Genomic DNA, 14321 nt, shown 5'->3' with positions numbered 1-14321 from the left:
AAACCATGGGAAGATACTAAAAGCAGATTTTTTTTTAAATGTAACTTTTATTTAACTAGGCAAGTCAATTATGAACCAATTCTTATTTACAATGACAGCCAACACCGTACAAACGTGGCGCCAATTGTGCGCCGCCCTACGGGACTCCCAATCACGGCCAGTTGTGATATAGCCTGGAATCGAACCTGGGTGTCTGTAGTGCCTTAGACCACTGCGCCACTCGGGAGCCTGATAATGCATCAATATGCAAGTGTATTTAGAAATATAATCAAAATATGCTACGAATGTTTGTTTTTTATGGACAGAAATTGAAATTAGTATTTTATATTATTTTCACACACGGAACCATAACCATAATAACGGATCACTAATGGCAAAGTCGTTAATTTGCATAATTTGATTGAAAAATCTGAGTACTGCTCTAAAATTCCACATGCTGCAGCACGTGACTATCTGGGCTAGTGTTCTGCAGAGCATCCGGCTGCTGGGCTACGTGAGATATGATGCGTGCCTCTGTGGAAACTCCATGGATGAAAACCGTATGAGACCACATTTTGATGAATCATCATCCATCCATTATAGTTACACACGATCTCAATGTAATAGCGAATTTAACTAATCTAATTTTTCTGTGTAAAATAATATCTCTGGGGAAAAAAACATTTAAAATATATAAATATTTTATGGAAAGTGGGATACCTACTCAGTTGCACATTTGAATGCGTTCAACTGAAATGTATCTTCCGCATTAAACCCTACCCTTTTGAATCAGAGGTGTGAGTTCTGCCTCCCTCGTCATCGACGCCCGGGGAACAGATATTGTTGGGGGTTAACTGCCTTGCTCAAGGGCAGAATGGCAGATTTTTCCACCTGGCCGGCTCGGGGATTCGAACCTGCGACTTTTTGGTTACTGGACTAAAGCTCTTAACCGCTATGGTGGTATGCTACCTAAACATTGAGTTTTTAAATCGACTAGATTACTCTCTAATCTGACTGAACAGGGTGTATATTAAATGTTACATCACATATGGTGAGTTGCGTAAAAATATATGTATAGGAAGCTGTCAAACCATACAGTCGTTGTGTCAAAGCCTATTTTTCTCAATGGCGCCATCGTGCGTTGAAATGACCCAAAAGGAAAGGAAGTACATCAATGACATCATATCCCTCAATATTGGTAAGCTTTTTTCACCTTGGAGGTGTCAAAGCAATATTACTATCTGTGTGGACAGGATAAGATGAGATCAACCAGACGTAGACTGAGCTACACAATGTACAAAACCCCTGAGTGTCTGGCTTTTAATAAAAGTGATTCATTAATTTGAATTGAAATTAGAATGGTGAAGAAACATTTCAGGTACCTCTCTAGAATATGAAGTCATACAATACATTATATTTGACACACTTTATTCATACAAATACAGAAATACAATTGCTATAAGCTACTGTAACTCCAACATTATCACCAAGAAAGAACCCTTAACGGCAAATATGTTTGATGTTATACATAAAAAGGCAATGGAATTCAGAAGCAAAAGGCAATCACACACAGACATATACATACTGGATTTACAAAAGGAAAGGATTCTAAATTAAAATTGATATGACAAACTCACATCAAGAATTCTTATTTTTTTGTATTAGAACATGGAGGTGTGTCTTTAAAAACATATCACATAAGAATTTATGGTTATTATTTCAATGTATAATATTTGGTTCCATATCAGAAATGGTTTAGGATATTCAGAGCTACACTTGTATAGAATTTGGCAAACCTTGTTTGATATTTAAATTGTAATGGACACCATGGCACCAATGTTTGTAATGGAATGTTTGGGGCCAAGATGGAGGACAGTTTGCTAGCCAGACTTGGTTTGTATAACAGGTTGACGTTTATTGTTATGTGTCTTGTCCTAGAGGCAGAACTGAGCGATTTCCTCATAGACCTGCTGCAAAGTCAAATTGGACTTATTGTAAAAATTAATGAAAACAAAAATGAATTTAAGTTTAGGGTTAGCCATTAGCTAGGGTTAGCAGTGTGGTTAGGGTTAGGATTCAAATCAGATTTTATGACTTTGTGGCTGTGCCAGCTAGTGACCACTGCAGAGCAGAGCTGCCTCCAGAACAAGATTCATGACGGAAAACGCTAACCTGCATCTTTATACCTATGGCTCTGGTCTAGATATCTGCCCTCTTCTCTCAATAATACAGCTCCTGGTCCCACCAACCTGTGAGAGGGGAATGGAAATAATCAGAATTAGGGTGGACTACTGCAAGGAATGGATAGATAGATGGATGGATGGGTAGGTAGGTGAATGGATGGATAGATGGATGATAAATAGATGGATGGATGGGGAGGTGAATGGATGGATAAGACAGAAGCAAGCAAGGCTACTTACTTCCTGGATGTCTTCTGACCCCCAGCTTCCTGATCTCGTCATAGACAAAGATTAGAATTCCGTACGGGATTGGAACGAACCACCATTGGCCCCTGTAAGGGGGAGTTACACGCATGAACAAACCAACATGAAAGCCATCAAAACAATGACAGAGAAGATGAATCGACATCCATTCAAGTCAAACAGAGTGTAACAGTACCTAATGGGCATGAAGTTGAAAATGTTTGGCATCCCTGGGCAGTAGCACAGCAGGTTACCCAGTAACAGCTGGAAGACGATGGCACTCACTAGCACCTTGTTCCTGCACACAAACAGAAAACACGGAGGATGGTCAAACAATGTTTTATTAGTCCCATCAAGATTGATACATCCTAAGTTATTTTGTTGGAAGCCTTCTCTGCCACTACGATGAACGATGCATAACATGGAGTATATGATTGTATGTAGGGAGTAAGAGACATTTGTTCCATGCAGTCAACATCCACAGACCTAAAGAAGCCCTGCTGGAAGATGGACAGACGGCGAGTTTTCCTGATCAACACGTCAGCGATCTGGCAGATCTCGATACTGATGAAGAAGACAGTGTAGCAGGTGTACTGCTGATACAGACGCTGGGCGTATGTCTGCAGAACAGAGAAGACAGGAGATTTTCAATAGACATTTCCAGGAGTTATAGGTAAGTGAGGGCGCTGTAAAGCTACAAGCACTCGTACAGTACTGGCCATAGACACACACACTCACCCACTCCTGGCCATATCTATCCTACAGTAAGTCACACACTCTGCCACTCCTGGCCATATCTATCCTACCTTAAGCCACACACACTCACCCACTCCTGGCCATAGCTGTCCTGCAGGTCCTGCAGATGGACGTTCTCCCAGTGGGACCTGAGCCCCACACACAGCAGAGGATACCAGCCTTCCTGGGCCATCGCTGTAAAGTAGTCTGTGAAACCAGCGAAAGACTGGATCGCTCCTGAATAAGGGGAGAGGGGGAGTGATAAATCAAAATAGAGGAGGGAGGAGAAAATTGGACATGAAAAATTTACTAATAGACTATTTGTAGGTTATCACCTTGAATATTGGTCAATAAATCATTCAGCTTCAAGGATCAATTGGACTCAAAGGGCCGAGTGAAATAGAAAGGCCTTTTCCAGACATTTACATACTACAGGAGCAGACATGAACCCTCACCAATCTGGAAGTAGGAGTAGGCAGCCAGAGATTCGTTCACCAACCTATCCTTACGCGGGTTCCTGGGTTTCAGATGCATAATATCACTCTCTGCTTTCTCATAGGCCAGAGACACAGAGGGAAACTGTAGGATAGAAGAAGGATAATCAGCATCATTCTAGAATGGTCTTATAGTGCAGGGGGATGAGGGGTGAGGAAGAGGAGGAGACTCACAATGTCAGTGGCCAGCTCAATCATGAGGATGGTGATGCAGCCCAATGGCAGAGGAACACTGACAGTGATGTAGATGAGGTAGGGTGTGAGCTCCGGAATGTTCTTGGTCAGTGTGTACGCAATGGATTTCTTCAGATTGTCAAAGATCAGACGACCTTGGTGTCAGATATGGTCAAAATCAATCCCTCAATATCAGTATTACTTAATATCATGAAGGCTTAACTTTGTGAAACCAAATATTGGTTCACAGGATACATTTAAATTGTAATCAGCCTGTTAAAATGTCTATTGTTGTGTTTTGCGATTTGCTAAGACACTCTCGCTTACCCTGCTCCACCCCTGTGACGATGGAGGCAAAGTTGTCATCCAGCAGAATCATGTCAGCTGCATTCTTAGCTGCATCAGAGCCAGCTATGCCCATGGCAATACCAATGTCTGCCTTTTTCAATGCAGGGGAGTCGTTCACCCCATCGCCTGTCACAGCCACAATGGAGCCCTTAGTGAGAGAGAACGTGAGAGAGTGAGAGAGAAAGAGAGGGGAGGAGAAGGTTTGAGAGAGATAACATGACAAAAAAGAAGGGTAACCCAAACCAAAAACCTCTCTGGAATGCAGTGTGACTAAAGACTTGGTATATGTGTGTGTGTGTGGGGGGGGGGGGCTCACCAGACGCTGACAGCTCTCCACAATGATGAGTTTCTGCTGGGGGGAGGTGCGGGCGAACACCATTTCAGGGTGACTCCTCAACGCTTCGTCCAGCTCTTCACTGCTCATGTCCTTCAGCTGACCACCACTGATCACACAGGCACGGGCATCCCTGAAGACCACATAGAATAGATTAGAATATGATAGAATAGAATATACATGTCTAATCCACTTACTTGATATACAAACTCTGTATAAATAGTCAAATCTGTCACAGGAGATTCATCAACCAAAGTGAGAGTCAGAATCCTAACCCTGCCAGACCGTGTTGGTGTTGGAGAACAAGACCCACCTCCTGTTGACCTGCTCCACTGGAATGCGTTTCCTGGTAGCAATGTCCTCTACTGTCTCACTGCCCTCTGTGATGATGCCAACGTTGGCAGCGATGGCTCTGGCCGTGATCGGGTGGTCACCCGTCACCATGACTACCTGAGGGAGTTCACAGTGGAATGAGTTGATATAGGTTGACGTGAGACTGTGATGGCCTGTTACCTTGTATAAGCTACAGTGCCTTGCGAAAGTATTCACACCCCTTGGTATTTTTTCTATTTTGTTGCCTTACAACCTGGAATTAAAATACATTTTTGGGGGGTTTGTATAGTTTGATTTACACAGCATGCCTACAACTTTGAAGATGCAAAATATTTTTTATTGTGAAACAAACAAGTAATAAGACAAAAAAACTGAAAACTTGAGCGTGCATAACTATTCACCCGCCCAAAGTCAATACTTTGTAGAGCCACCTTTGCAGCAATTACAGCTGCAAGTCTCTTGGTGTATGTCTCTATAAGCTTGGCACATCTAGTCAATTTTTGCCCATTCTTCAAGGCTAAACTGTTCCAGCTCCTTCAAGTTGGATAGGTTCCTGTTGGTGTACAGCAATCTTTAAGTCATACCACAGATTCTCAATTGGATTGAGGTCTGTGCTTTGACTAGGCCATTTCAAGACATTTAAATGTTTCCTCTTAAACCACTCAGGTGTTGCTTGCTTTAGCAGTATGCTTAGGGTTATTGTCCTGCTGGAAGGCGAACCTCCGTCCCAGTCTCAAATCTCTGAAAGACTGAAACAGGTTTCCCTCAAGAATTTCCCTGTATTTAGCGGCATCCATCATTCCTTCAATTATGACTAGTTTCCCAGTCCCTGCCGATGAAAAACATCCCCACAGCATGATGATGCCACCACCATGCTTCGCTGTGGGGATGATGTTCTCGGGGTGATGAGAGGTGTTGGGTTTGTGCCAGACATACCGTTTTCCTTGATGACCAAAACACTACATTTTTGTCTCATCTGACGAGAGTACCTTCTTCCATATGTTTGGGGAGTCTCCCACATGCCTTCTGGCGAACACCAAAAGTGTTTGCTTATTTTTTTCTTTAAGCATTGGCTTTTTTTCTGGCCACTCTTCTGCAAAGCCCAGCTCTGTGGAGTGTATGGCTTAAAGTGATCCTATGGACAGATACTCCAATCTCCGCTGTGCAGCTTTGCAGCTCCTTCAAGGTTATCATTGGTCTGCTTGTTGCCTCTCTGATTAATGGCCTCCTGCCTGGTCCGTGAGTTTTTGTGGGCGGTCCTCACTTGGCAGGTGTGTTGAGGTGCCATATTCTTTCCATTTTTTAGTAATGGTTTTAATAATGATGCTCCGTGGGATGTTCAAAGTTCCAGATATTGTTTTACAACCCAACCCTGATCTGTACTTCTCCACAACTTTGTCCCTGACCTGTTTGGAGCGCTCCTTGGTCTTCATGGTGCCGCTTGCTTGGTGGTGCCGCTTGCTTAGTGATGTTGCAGACTCTGGGGCCTTTCAGAACAGGTGTATCTGTACTGAGATCATGTGACATTTAGATTGCATACAGGTGGACTTTATTTAATACTTATGTGACTTCTGAAGGTGTTTGGTTGCACCAGATCTTATTCAGGGGCTTCATAGCAAAGGGGGTGAATACATATGCACGCACCACTTTTCAGTTTTTGTTTTTTGTTTTTTTGAAACAAGTAATTTTTCTTCATTTCACTTCACCAATTTGGACTATTTTGTGTATGTTCATTACATGACATCCAAATAAAAATCGATTTAAATTACAGGTTGTAATGCAACAAAATAGGAAAAAGGCCAAGGGTGGTGAATACTTTTGCAAGGCACTGTACGTTCTAACTCTCTCTCTCCATTTTTCTATTTCTGTCTTTCTCCTTTGCCCGAACTCTCCCCCATTTTACCCTCGTACCCTTATTCCAGCCGTGCGGCACTTCATGACAGCGTCAGGCACAGTGGCGCGGGGCGGGTCAATCATGGAGATGAGTCCAGCGAAACACAAACCAGACGTGGTGAAGTTCATCTCATCAGAGTCAAACTTGTAACCACGAGGGAACTCATTCTCATTTAGATAGATGTGACAGAAACCTGGAGATAAATGTTTGGACAGATTGGAGGGGTTAGTGGGTATTTATGGGCCCAAAGAAGAGATACCATTTTCTCCCTGATAGCTTATAAAGCTTCTGTGGTACTATCTTGTATTTTCTAGATGTGACTTTTCTCCCCTCATCCTCTCTTGTAGTCAATTGATCTTGTTGCTTTTCTCTCTTGGCTTGTTCCTTCAACCTTCGTGCATGGTTTCCTATAGCCTTGTACGGTCCCTTACCAGTGTTGGGGAAGCTACTCTGAAAATATTGTTTACCAAGCTACAAAATAATACAAGTTAAGCTACACTAAAGCCACCATAAAAAACTGTTTACTTAACTAAAGTTACTTAGAAAGTAATTAATGTTGTGATAACCTCTTTGTGATAAATGATCATATCTAAATCTGAAATGTCATAGACTACAAATTGCAAGAACAGTTCACTTTGCAGTCAGATGTTAACAGAATGTGTCATTTAACCTATTAAACACAAAATATTTGGCAGGTCTGATGCTGAAAAAGAAAGGACATGTTTGCCTACTTCTCCCATATTTTATTTTAGCCAAAAAAGTACGGTGTAGTTCCAGTTGTTAGCTACAAAGCTACATGGCCCAAAAAGTAACACAAAAAAAGTAAAACTACTGAAAACACTTCCAAGATTTGAATATAGTTCAACTACCACCAAGTTATTGCAAAATGTAGTTCAATTACTAGTTGAATTACATGTAGTTCACTATTCCCAAACACTGTCCCTTACCCAGCACTCTCTCCCCCAGGCTCCCCAAGTCCATATATGCGGTCTGGAAGGCCTCTCTCCACTGTTCATCCAGGGGCATCTCCTGGCCCTTGATCAGGATGGTGGAACAGCGCTCCAAGATCCTCTCTGGCGCCCCCTTCATCACCAGCAGGTAGCGCAAGTCCATGGGGTCCTCCAACTCATGCACTGACAGCTACTCGCCACCGGGGGGAGACAGTACGATTCAAACACAAATAGCTAATTCTGGTCATGCCATTAAAGTATTTCTCATAGTCACATGATACACCTATACAACATATGGTAGATTATATAAACACTTTCAACAGACTGACTTGAAATCAGATCAGAAAATCAGGCCTCTTACCTGGAACTTGTTGGTGGAGTTGAATGGTACTTCAACAACTTTTTTGAATCGCTCCCTGTATTCCATCATATTCCCTATGGCCAGCTCAGTGAACTTCAGCAGAGCCGTCTCTGAGGCGTCGCCCACCACTATTCTCTGTTGCACATAGGTGCATTGGAATAAAGGTAACTCATAAATCATATCGTTTTTCATTGATGCTGTGTCTGTGAATGAATGTGTCTGCCAATCTGTGTGTTGAGGTTGGTGTCTATATGCTCACCCTAGGTATAGGCAGAGACTCCTGGTTGGGTTTGAAGATGGCCCGGTTACAGAGTCCTGCCACTCTTGCCAACGATCGCCATGTCTCGGATGATTGGTCAAAGCTCTGACCTGATTGGTCCTCTGTGGTGTCTGCGGCATGGATCACATTGTCGAACCACAGGTGGGCCACGGTCATCCTGTTCTGGGTCAGAGTGCCCGTCTTGTCAGAGCAGATGACCGAGGTGGAGCCCAGTGTCTCCACAGCCTCCAGGTTCTTCACCACACAGTTCTTTCTGGCCAGACGCTTGGCCGTCAGCGACAGACACACCTGGGGGGAGAGAGAGGGAGATGGTTGATGAAAACTGCTAATAACTAACTTGATATAGGCCTAGACAGACCAGAGCCTCATTGTTGACTCACAGTGACAGTAGCCAGCAGCCCCTCAGGTACATAGGCCACCACGATGGCCATGAAGAAGATCATAGCCTCCAGGAAGGCATAGCCGATAAACATGGCCACCACGAAGAAGGTGAAGCCAAAGAAGATGGCCAGCCCAGCAATGATGTCAACAAAGTGCTCAATCTCTATGGCAATTGGCGTCTTCTCATTGCCTACGCCTGACGCCAAGCTGGCAATGCGGCCAATGATGGTGCGGTCACCCGTGTTGATGACCGTTCCTGTGGCCACTCCTGGTTGGTTGCCAAGAACAGGAAAGGGGATTTTAGATTACATTATGAGTATAATGTTGATGTTTTTGCAAATTTGTGTTTCTGTGTGAATCTTTTCTGTGTGTGATTGAATAAGGGGTGTGTCAGTCAAAGGAAGCTGGTGGTGGAATCAATGGAATGGTACCAATACTACAAAACACATGGAAGCAACATGCTTGACTCCGTTCCATTTACACCATTTCAGCCATTAAAATGAGCCCATCTTCCTATAGCTCCTCCCACCAACCTCCTCTGGTGTCCTTCTGTAGTACCTTTCAGGCAGTGGTGGCAGTGTGTATGTGTAGGTGTGTGTTCATGTGCGTGTGTTTAGGTAGCACAGGAGGTTGGTGGCACCTTTGGGGAGGACGGGCTCATCGTCCGGAATACATGGAATGGTGTCTAACTCATCAAACACATTGTTTCCATGTGTTTGATGCAATTCCATTTACTCCATTCCAGCCATTATTATGAGCCGTCCTCCCCTCAGCAGCCTCCGGTGATGTGTCTACCTTCCAGGCAGGTGGTGGAGAAGAATGCGATGTTCTTGGTCTCTAGGGGGTTCTCGTGGGTACACTCCGGGGTTTTGCTCTGGGGCTCTGACTCTCCTGTCAGGGATGAGTTATCCACCTGGAGAGGATGAGAAGATCAAGGAACTGACAGGGTTATAACATATGAAACCAACCAAGCCTGGGTCTTCTGCATAACCTAACCCTAACCCTAACTCTAGCTTCATGCCAACACCCCGGGTCAACCGTAAACCTAACCCTAACCCTAGCTTCATGTCCACATCCTGGATCAACCCTAATCCTAGCTTCAGCCCTAACTCTAACTATAACCCTAACACTAATCCTAACCGGAATCCTAGCTCTATGTTCACATTCCTGCTCAACCTGCATCAACACCCTTAGCCATTACTTCTGGGTTGAAAGTGTGTTAGTGGTCTATAATGGGAACTGATGGCCTAGTGTACCTACCTTACAGCCCTGGGCAAAGATGATGCGGATGTCAGCAGGTACGCGGTCACCACCCTTGATCTCCACCAGGTCTCCCACCACCAGGTCCATGGCATTGATCTGGTTCTTCTGCCCATCACGGATCACCAGGGCTTGCTAGAACGAGATAGATGTTTATACCAAATCCCTGTATTTCAATGATTGATTGATGGACTGACTGCCTTGCCTCAGTGCAGTAGTGAGTGGATTATGATCAGTCTTGATGAAAGGAATATATTTGTCATGAAAGTAAACCATTTTTTACAATAACAAAATAACTGTTGTATGGGTATTTAGGGCCAGGAGTTTTTCCTGGTCTGTTAATAATGTATAATGTATTTCCCTAGTTATACTGTATTCTTTAGTTATAATGTATTTCTTTAGTTATAATATATTCTTTAGTTATAATGTATTTCCTTAGTTATAATATATTCTTTAGTTATAATGTATTTCATATCTTCACCTGTGGCACTAGATTTTTGAAGCTGGCGATGATGTTGGTGCTCTTAAACTCTTGGTAGTAACCGAAACAGCCAGTCACCACAACAACAGTGATCAGAGTGATGGCGAGGTACAGCTGTAGACAGGTGTGGTCACAGAGAAATAGTGATGAAACAAACAGTCACATTATATTCACTCTGTAATACATGTTGTATTCGTATGTATTCCCCTTCCTTCACATACAGTATTTTCTCCTTCAGCCTCCCAGTGCAACTGTAGCCTCTCCTTCAGCCTCCCAGTGTAACTTCAGCCTCTCCTTCAGCTTCCAAGTGCAACTGTAGCCTCTCCTTCAGCCTTCCAGCGTAACTTTAGCATCTACTTCACCCTCCCAATGTAACTTTAGCATCTACTTCACCCTCCCAATGTAACTTTAGCATCTATTTCACCATCCCAGTGTAACTTTAGCATCTACTTCACCCTCCCAATGTAACTTTAGCATCTACTTCACCCTCCCAATGTAACTTTAGCATCTACTTCACCCTCCCAATGTAACTTTAGCATCTATTTCACCCTCCCAGTGTAACCTTAGCATCTACTTCACTCTCCCAGTGTAACTTTAGCATCTACTTCACCCTCCCAATGTAACTTTAGCATCTCCTTCACCCTCCCAGTGTAACATTAGCATCTACTTCACCCTCCCAGTGTAACTTTAGTCTCCTACTCCTACTCTACCTCTGCCTCCACCTCTCTCCTCCCCCTCCTCCCACCCTTCCTCTCTCCTCCCTCTTTTTCTCTCCCCGCCCCATCCTCCTCACATCGTCAAAGCAGCCAAGGGTTCCCCTGGAGAACTCGATGCCGAAAGCAATGAAGCAGATGACGGCTGCCACCCACATCAGACACTGCAGCCCTCCGGCCAGCTGGCGGGCAAACTTGACATACTCTGGGGTCCCTTTGGGGGGCAGCAGTTCATTGGGGCCGTCCCGCTCCAGAACCTCCGCGGCTTTGCTGGAGGTCAGGCCCTAAGGGGAGGGAAGGGGGAGGGTGGAGAGAGTGAGCAAGAGGGAGAGAGGGGGCATTTACTCTATATTAGCAACAGTCTGTTTCATCAGACAGACAGACAGACAGACAGACAGACAGACAGACAGACAGACAGACAGACAGACAGACAGACAGACAGACAGACAGACAGACAGACAGACAGACAGACAGACAGACAGACAGACAGACAGACAGACAGACAGACAGACAGACAGACAGACAGACAGACAGACAGACAGACAGACAGACAGACAGACAGACAGACAGACAGACAGACAGACAGACAGACAGACAGACAGAAACCCCATGGTAGTTTAGTTACCTTGGTTACACTGGTGGTATACCTCATCTCTAGCTCTTCTATTGTGATTTCGTGGTCATCCTGTAAAGATTGACAGACTGTTAAAGCTGCAATGTATTTATGCTGCAATTCTGTCCCATTTCATTTAATTTGGCATATTCTCTCCAGCCTCTCTCCTTCTGGTCTTGTGAACCACACTCACAATGTCCATCTCCTTCTTCATTCCCTCTAGCCTATCCTTTTTCTTTATCTTCTTCTTTTTCTTCATCTTGACGTCCACCTCTCCATTCATCTCAAACATGTCGTAAGAGTCCTGGAGACAAAGAGATGACATCCTGTATCATCTCACTAGGGGGTGAATATACAATATCCTTGATCATTGAAGGAAAATCTCATTTAATTCATGACAATTTGATCCTAGCTTTGATAAATCACATAAATGGGTCACCTACCCCTTTACTCATGGTGGAGGGCCTGCCCAAATCAATTGAAGTCCAACGCTCAGTCCTCTTTTCCCCCGAAATCTTGGAAGCGTCTTTATAGCCACTCTAGGGACTTTCCTCACAGTAAAATCCCCAACCTCCAGAGCAGGACCAGACTGTTGGCTCAGCTTTATATACTACTGCACCACCTTCACCTTCTCTACCCGCCCCAAAATGGCAGTGTTATTTTAAGAGTAGCCAATGTCACCCCTATTAAGGTGAGTGGCAAAGCGTCCCCTACCCACTTTGGTGGCTCTTTCATATCAGTGCCAATGGCCTTGTGCGTAGGGCTTGTACCTGTCTTATCAGAATACACACGTTTCTACATTCCCTGATTAACTGTAAAGCTATCAAGAACGTCAATGCCATACCAAAGTCACAACTACTTCTTTCACTTGTGATAGGACAAATCTGTATTACATCAAGGGTGATTTTCTTCTCAACTCAGATACACATGAATTGACTGATACATTGACACTGAGACAATGACTGGTTCATCCCATTCAATGACTGGTTCATCCCATTCAATGACTGGTACAGATATATAAGACATGAATTGAATGAAACACATCTAGTGAAAAGTAGATTCAAATGCCTTGTCTATACTATAGTTCATTATCTGCCCCCAGGAGGGCCTAACTTACAGTATATATCGGTGTAAAAAAATGTAATTGTCAATTCAAATAAAATACAGTCGGTATGGTCATGCCAGGCCTGTAAGCGTTTAGAAATGGAGACTGTTTTTCTACATTTCCTGTTCAGGGTCATGTGAGAACCCCTTATCAGTGAAAGAGTGTGTAAATACTTATTTGTGCCTCAGACTGCTGAAAGGTGTGATGGTGGCACACTCCACATTGGCGTCACTGCTGCGTCATCTGCCCTTATAAGGAAAAGACAGTTGAACATTAAAAGCAAATTGACACTCACAACCTCTTTTGTACTGCACCATGTTCCCATCACAAAGACACCAGTGGGCAGGAGATGAACTGACATAATACTGTTATTACTGTTATTGAACTAAGTGTTAAGTGAAATAATGTTTATTCAACGGCAATATCCATTCAACAGTGAATTCTATCATCTGCCAATTTATCAATAATTTTCCATCATGTTTGTAAGACACATACTGTAAGCACCCTGAACAGGTGATTTTTATAACTAACCCAAGTTAGAACAGAGCCTGTTGTTTCTAATGGGAGCAAATTAATCATTGGGGCAGAACAAGCAAGGAGGTGGGCAGAGCCAAGCATGAGCTAGTGAGATCCTATTGGCGCATTCTGGCTGTCACGCCCTGGTCTTAGTATTTTGTGTTTTCTTTATTTATTTGGTCAGGCCAGGGTGTGACATGGGTTTATTTTGTGTTGTGTTTATGTATGGGGGTTTTTCGTAGGTTTTAGGATTGTGGCTTAGTGGGGTTTTCTAGCATAGTCTATGGCTGCCTGAGGCGGTTCTCAATCAGAGGCAGGTGATTCTCGTGTTCTCTGATTGGGAACCATATTTAGGCAGCCATATTCTTTGAGTGTTTTGTGGGTGATTGTTCCTGTCTCTGTGTTAGTTTGCACCAGTTTAGGCTGGTTCGGTTTTCACGTTACGTTTATTGTTTTTGTATTGTTCGTGTTTCATCTTTATTAAAGATGTATTGAATTAACCACGCTGCATTTTGGTCTGACTCTCTTTCGACGGAAGAAAACCGTAACACTGGCATTTATTTGCATATTTCCCCTAGGGAATGCCTGCTCTGTGAAGTGCGCACGTGTAATAACTCCATTCGGCCTTGCACTACTTCTAAACAACACCATTTTTAGAAACTTTGGCAAAGGGTAAAGTCTACAAAATGCAATCCACTATGTTTGTTACAGATTGTTACAGAAAAATGTATGAAGAGTAAATGTTTCATCGACAGTGGCATGTTTTCATGGATGCCAAGAGAAACCAGGCTTCTGAAAAAAACGTACCAATAAAACTATATATATATATATATATAATAAATTATATTTTGTCTCTATGTTTCATAATTTTCCTTCAATTCTCAAGAGGCTGAATGTATCTCACAGGAGAAGGCATCCGAGCGAGCGAAACAATGCCCCTCTGTCTC

General features: G+C 43.5%; 1 protein-coding gene across 1 annotated transcript; it reads right to left on the bottom strand.

The window, feature by feature from the left end:
- Positions 1–1390: 1390 nt before the first annotated feature.
- Positions 1391–12371, bottom strand: LOC109900952 (potassium-transporting ATPase alpha chain 1). The gene is made up of 22 exons (XM_031786989.1): positions 12197–12371; positions 11947–12057; positions 11766–11825; positions 11221–11424; positions 10428–10541; positions 9947–10081; positions 9482–9599; positions 8686–8954; positions 8285–8593; positions 8026–8160; positions 7662–7854; positions 6732–6907; positions 4801–4937; positions 4470–4620; positions 4133–4301; positions 3806–3960; positions 3593–3716; positions 3229–3374; positions 2889–3022; positions 2599–2700; positions 2400–2491; positions 1391–2228 (listed from the first exon to the last, which is right to left on the bottom strand). Exons 1-22 carry the CDS (start codon positions 12206–12208, stop codon positions 2200–2202), a joined length of 3075 nt encoding a protein of 1024 aa, XP_031642849.1. The 5' UTR covers positions 12209–12371; the 3' UTR covers positions 1391–2199.
- Between the last annotated feature and the right edge of the window lie 1950 nt (positions 12372–14321).

The sequence above is a fragment of the Oncorhynchus kisutch genome, linkage group LG2 (genome assembly GCF_002021735.2).
Source record: "Oncorhynchus kisutch isolate 150728-3 linkage group LG2, Okis_V2, whole genome shotgun sequence".
Lineage (NCBI taxonomy): Eukaryota > Metazoa > Chordata > Actinopteri > Salmoniformes > Salmonidae > Oncorhynchus > Oncorhynchus kisutch.
The sequence above is the reverse complement of the archived record's forward strand: the minus strand, read 5'-3'. Positions and strand labels throughout refer to the sequence as shown.

What these genes read in the sequence shown, in the direction of transcription:
- LOC109900952 (XM_031786989.1), bottom strand. An exon ending in AGTCTCTGCCTATACCTAGG is followed by an intron (nt 8,161 to 8,284) that starts GTGAGCATATAG and finishes TATGTGCAACAG; the next exon opens with AGAATAGTGGTGGGCGACGC. An exon ending in GTGGAGCAGGTCAACAGGAG is followed by an intron (nt 4,621 to 4,800) that starts GTGGGTCTTGTT and finishes TGTGGTCTTCAG; the next exon opens with GGATGCCCGTGCCTGTGTGA.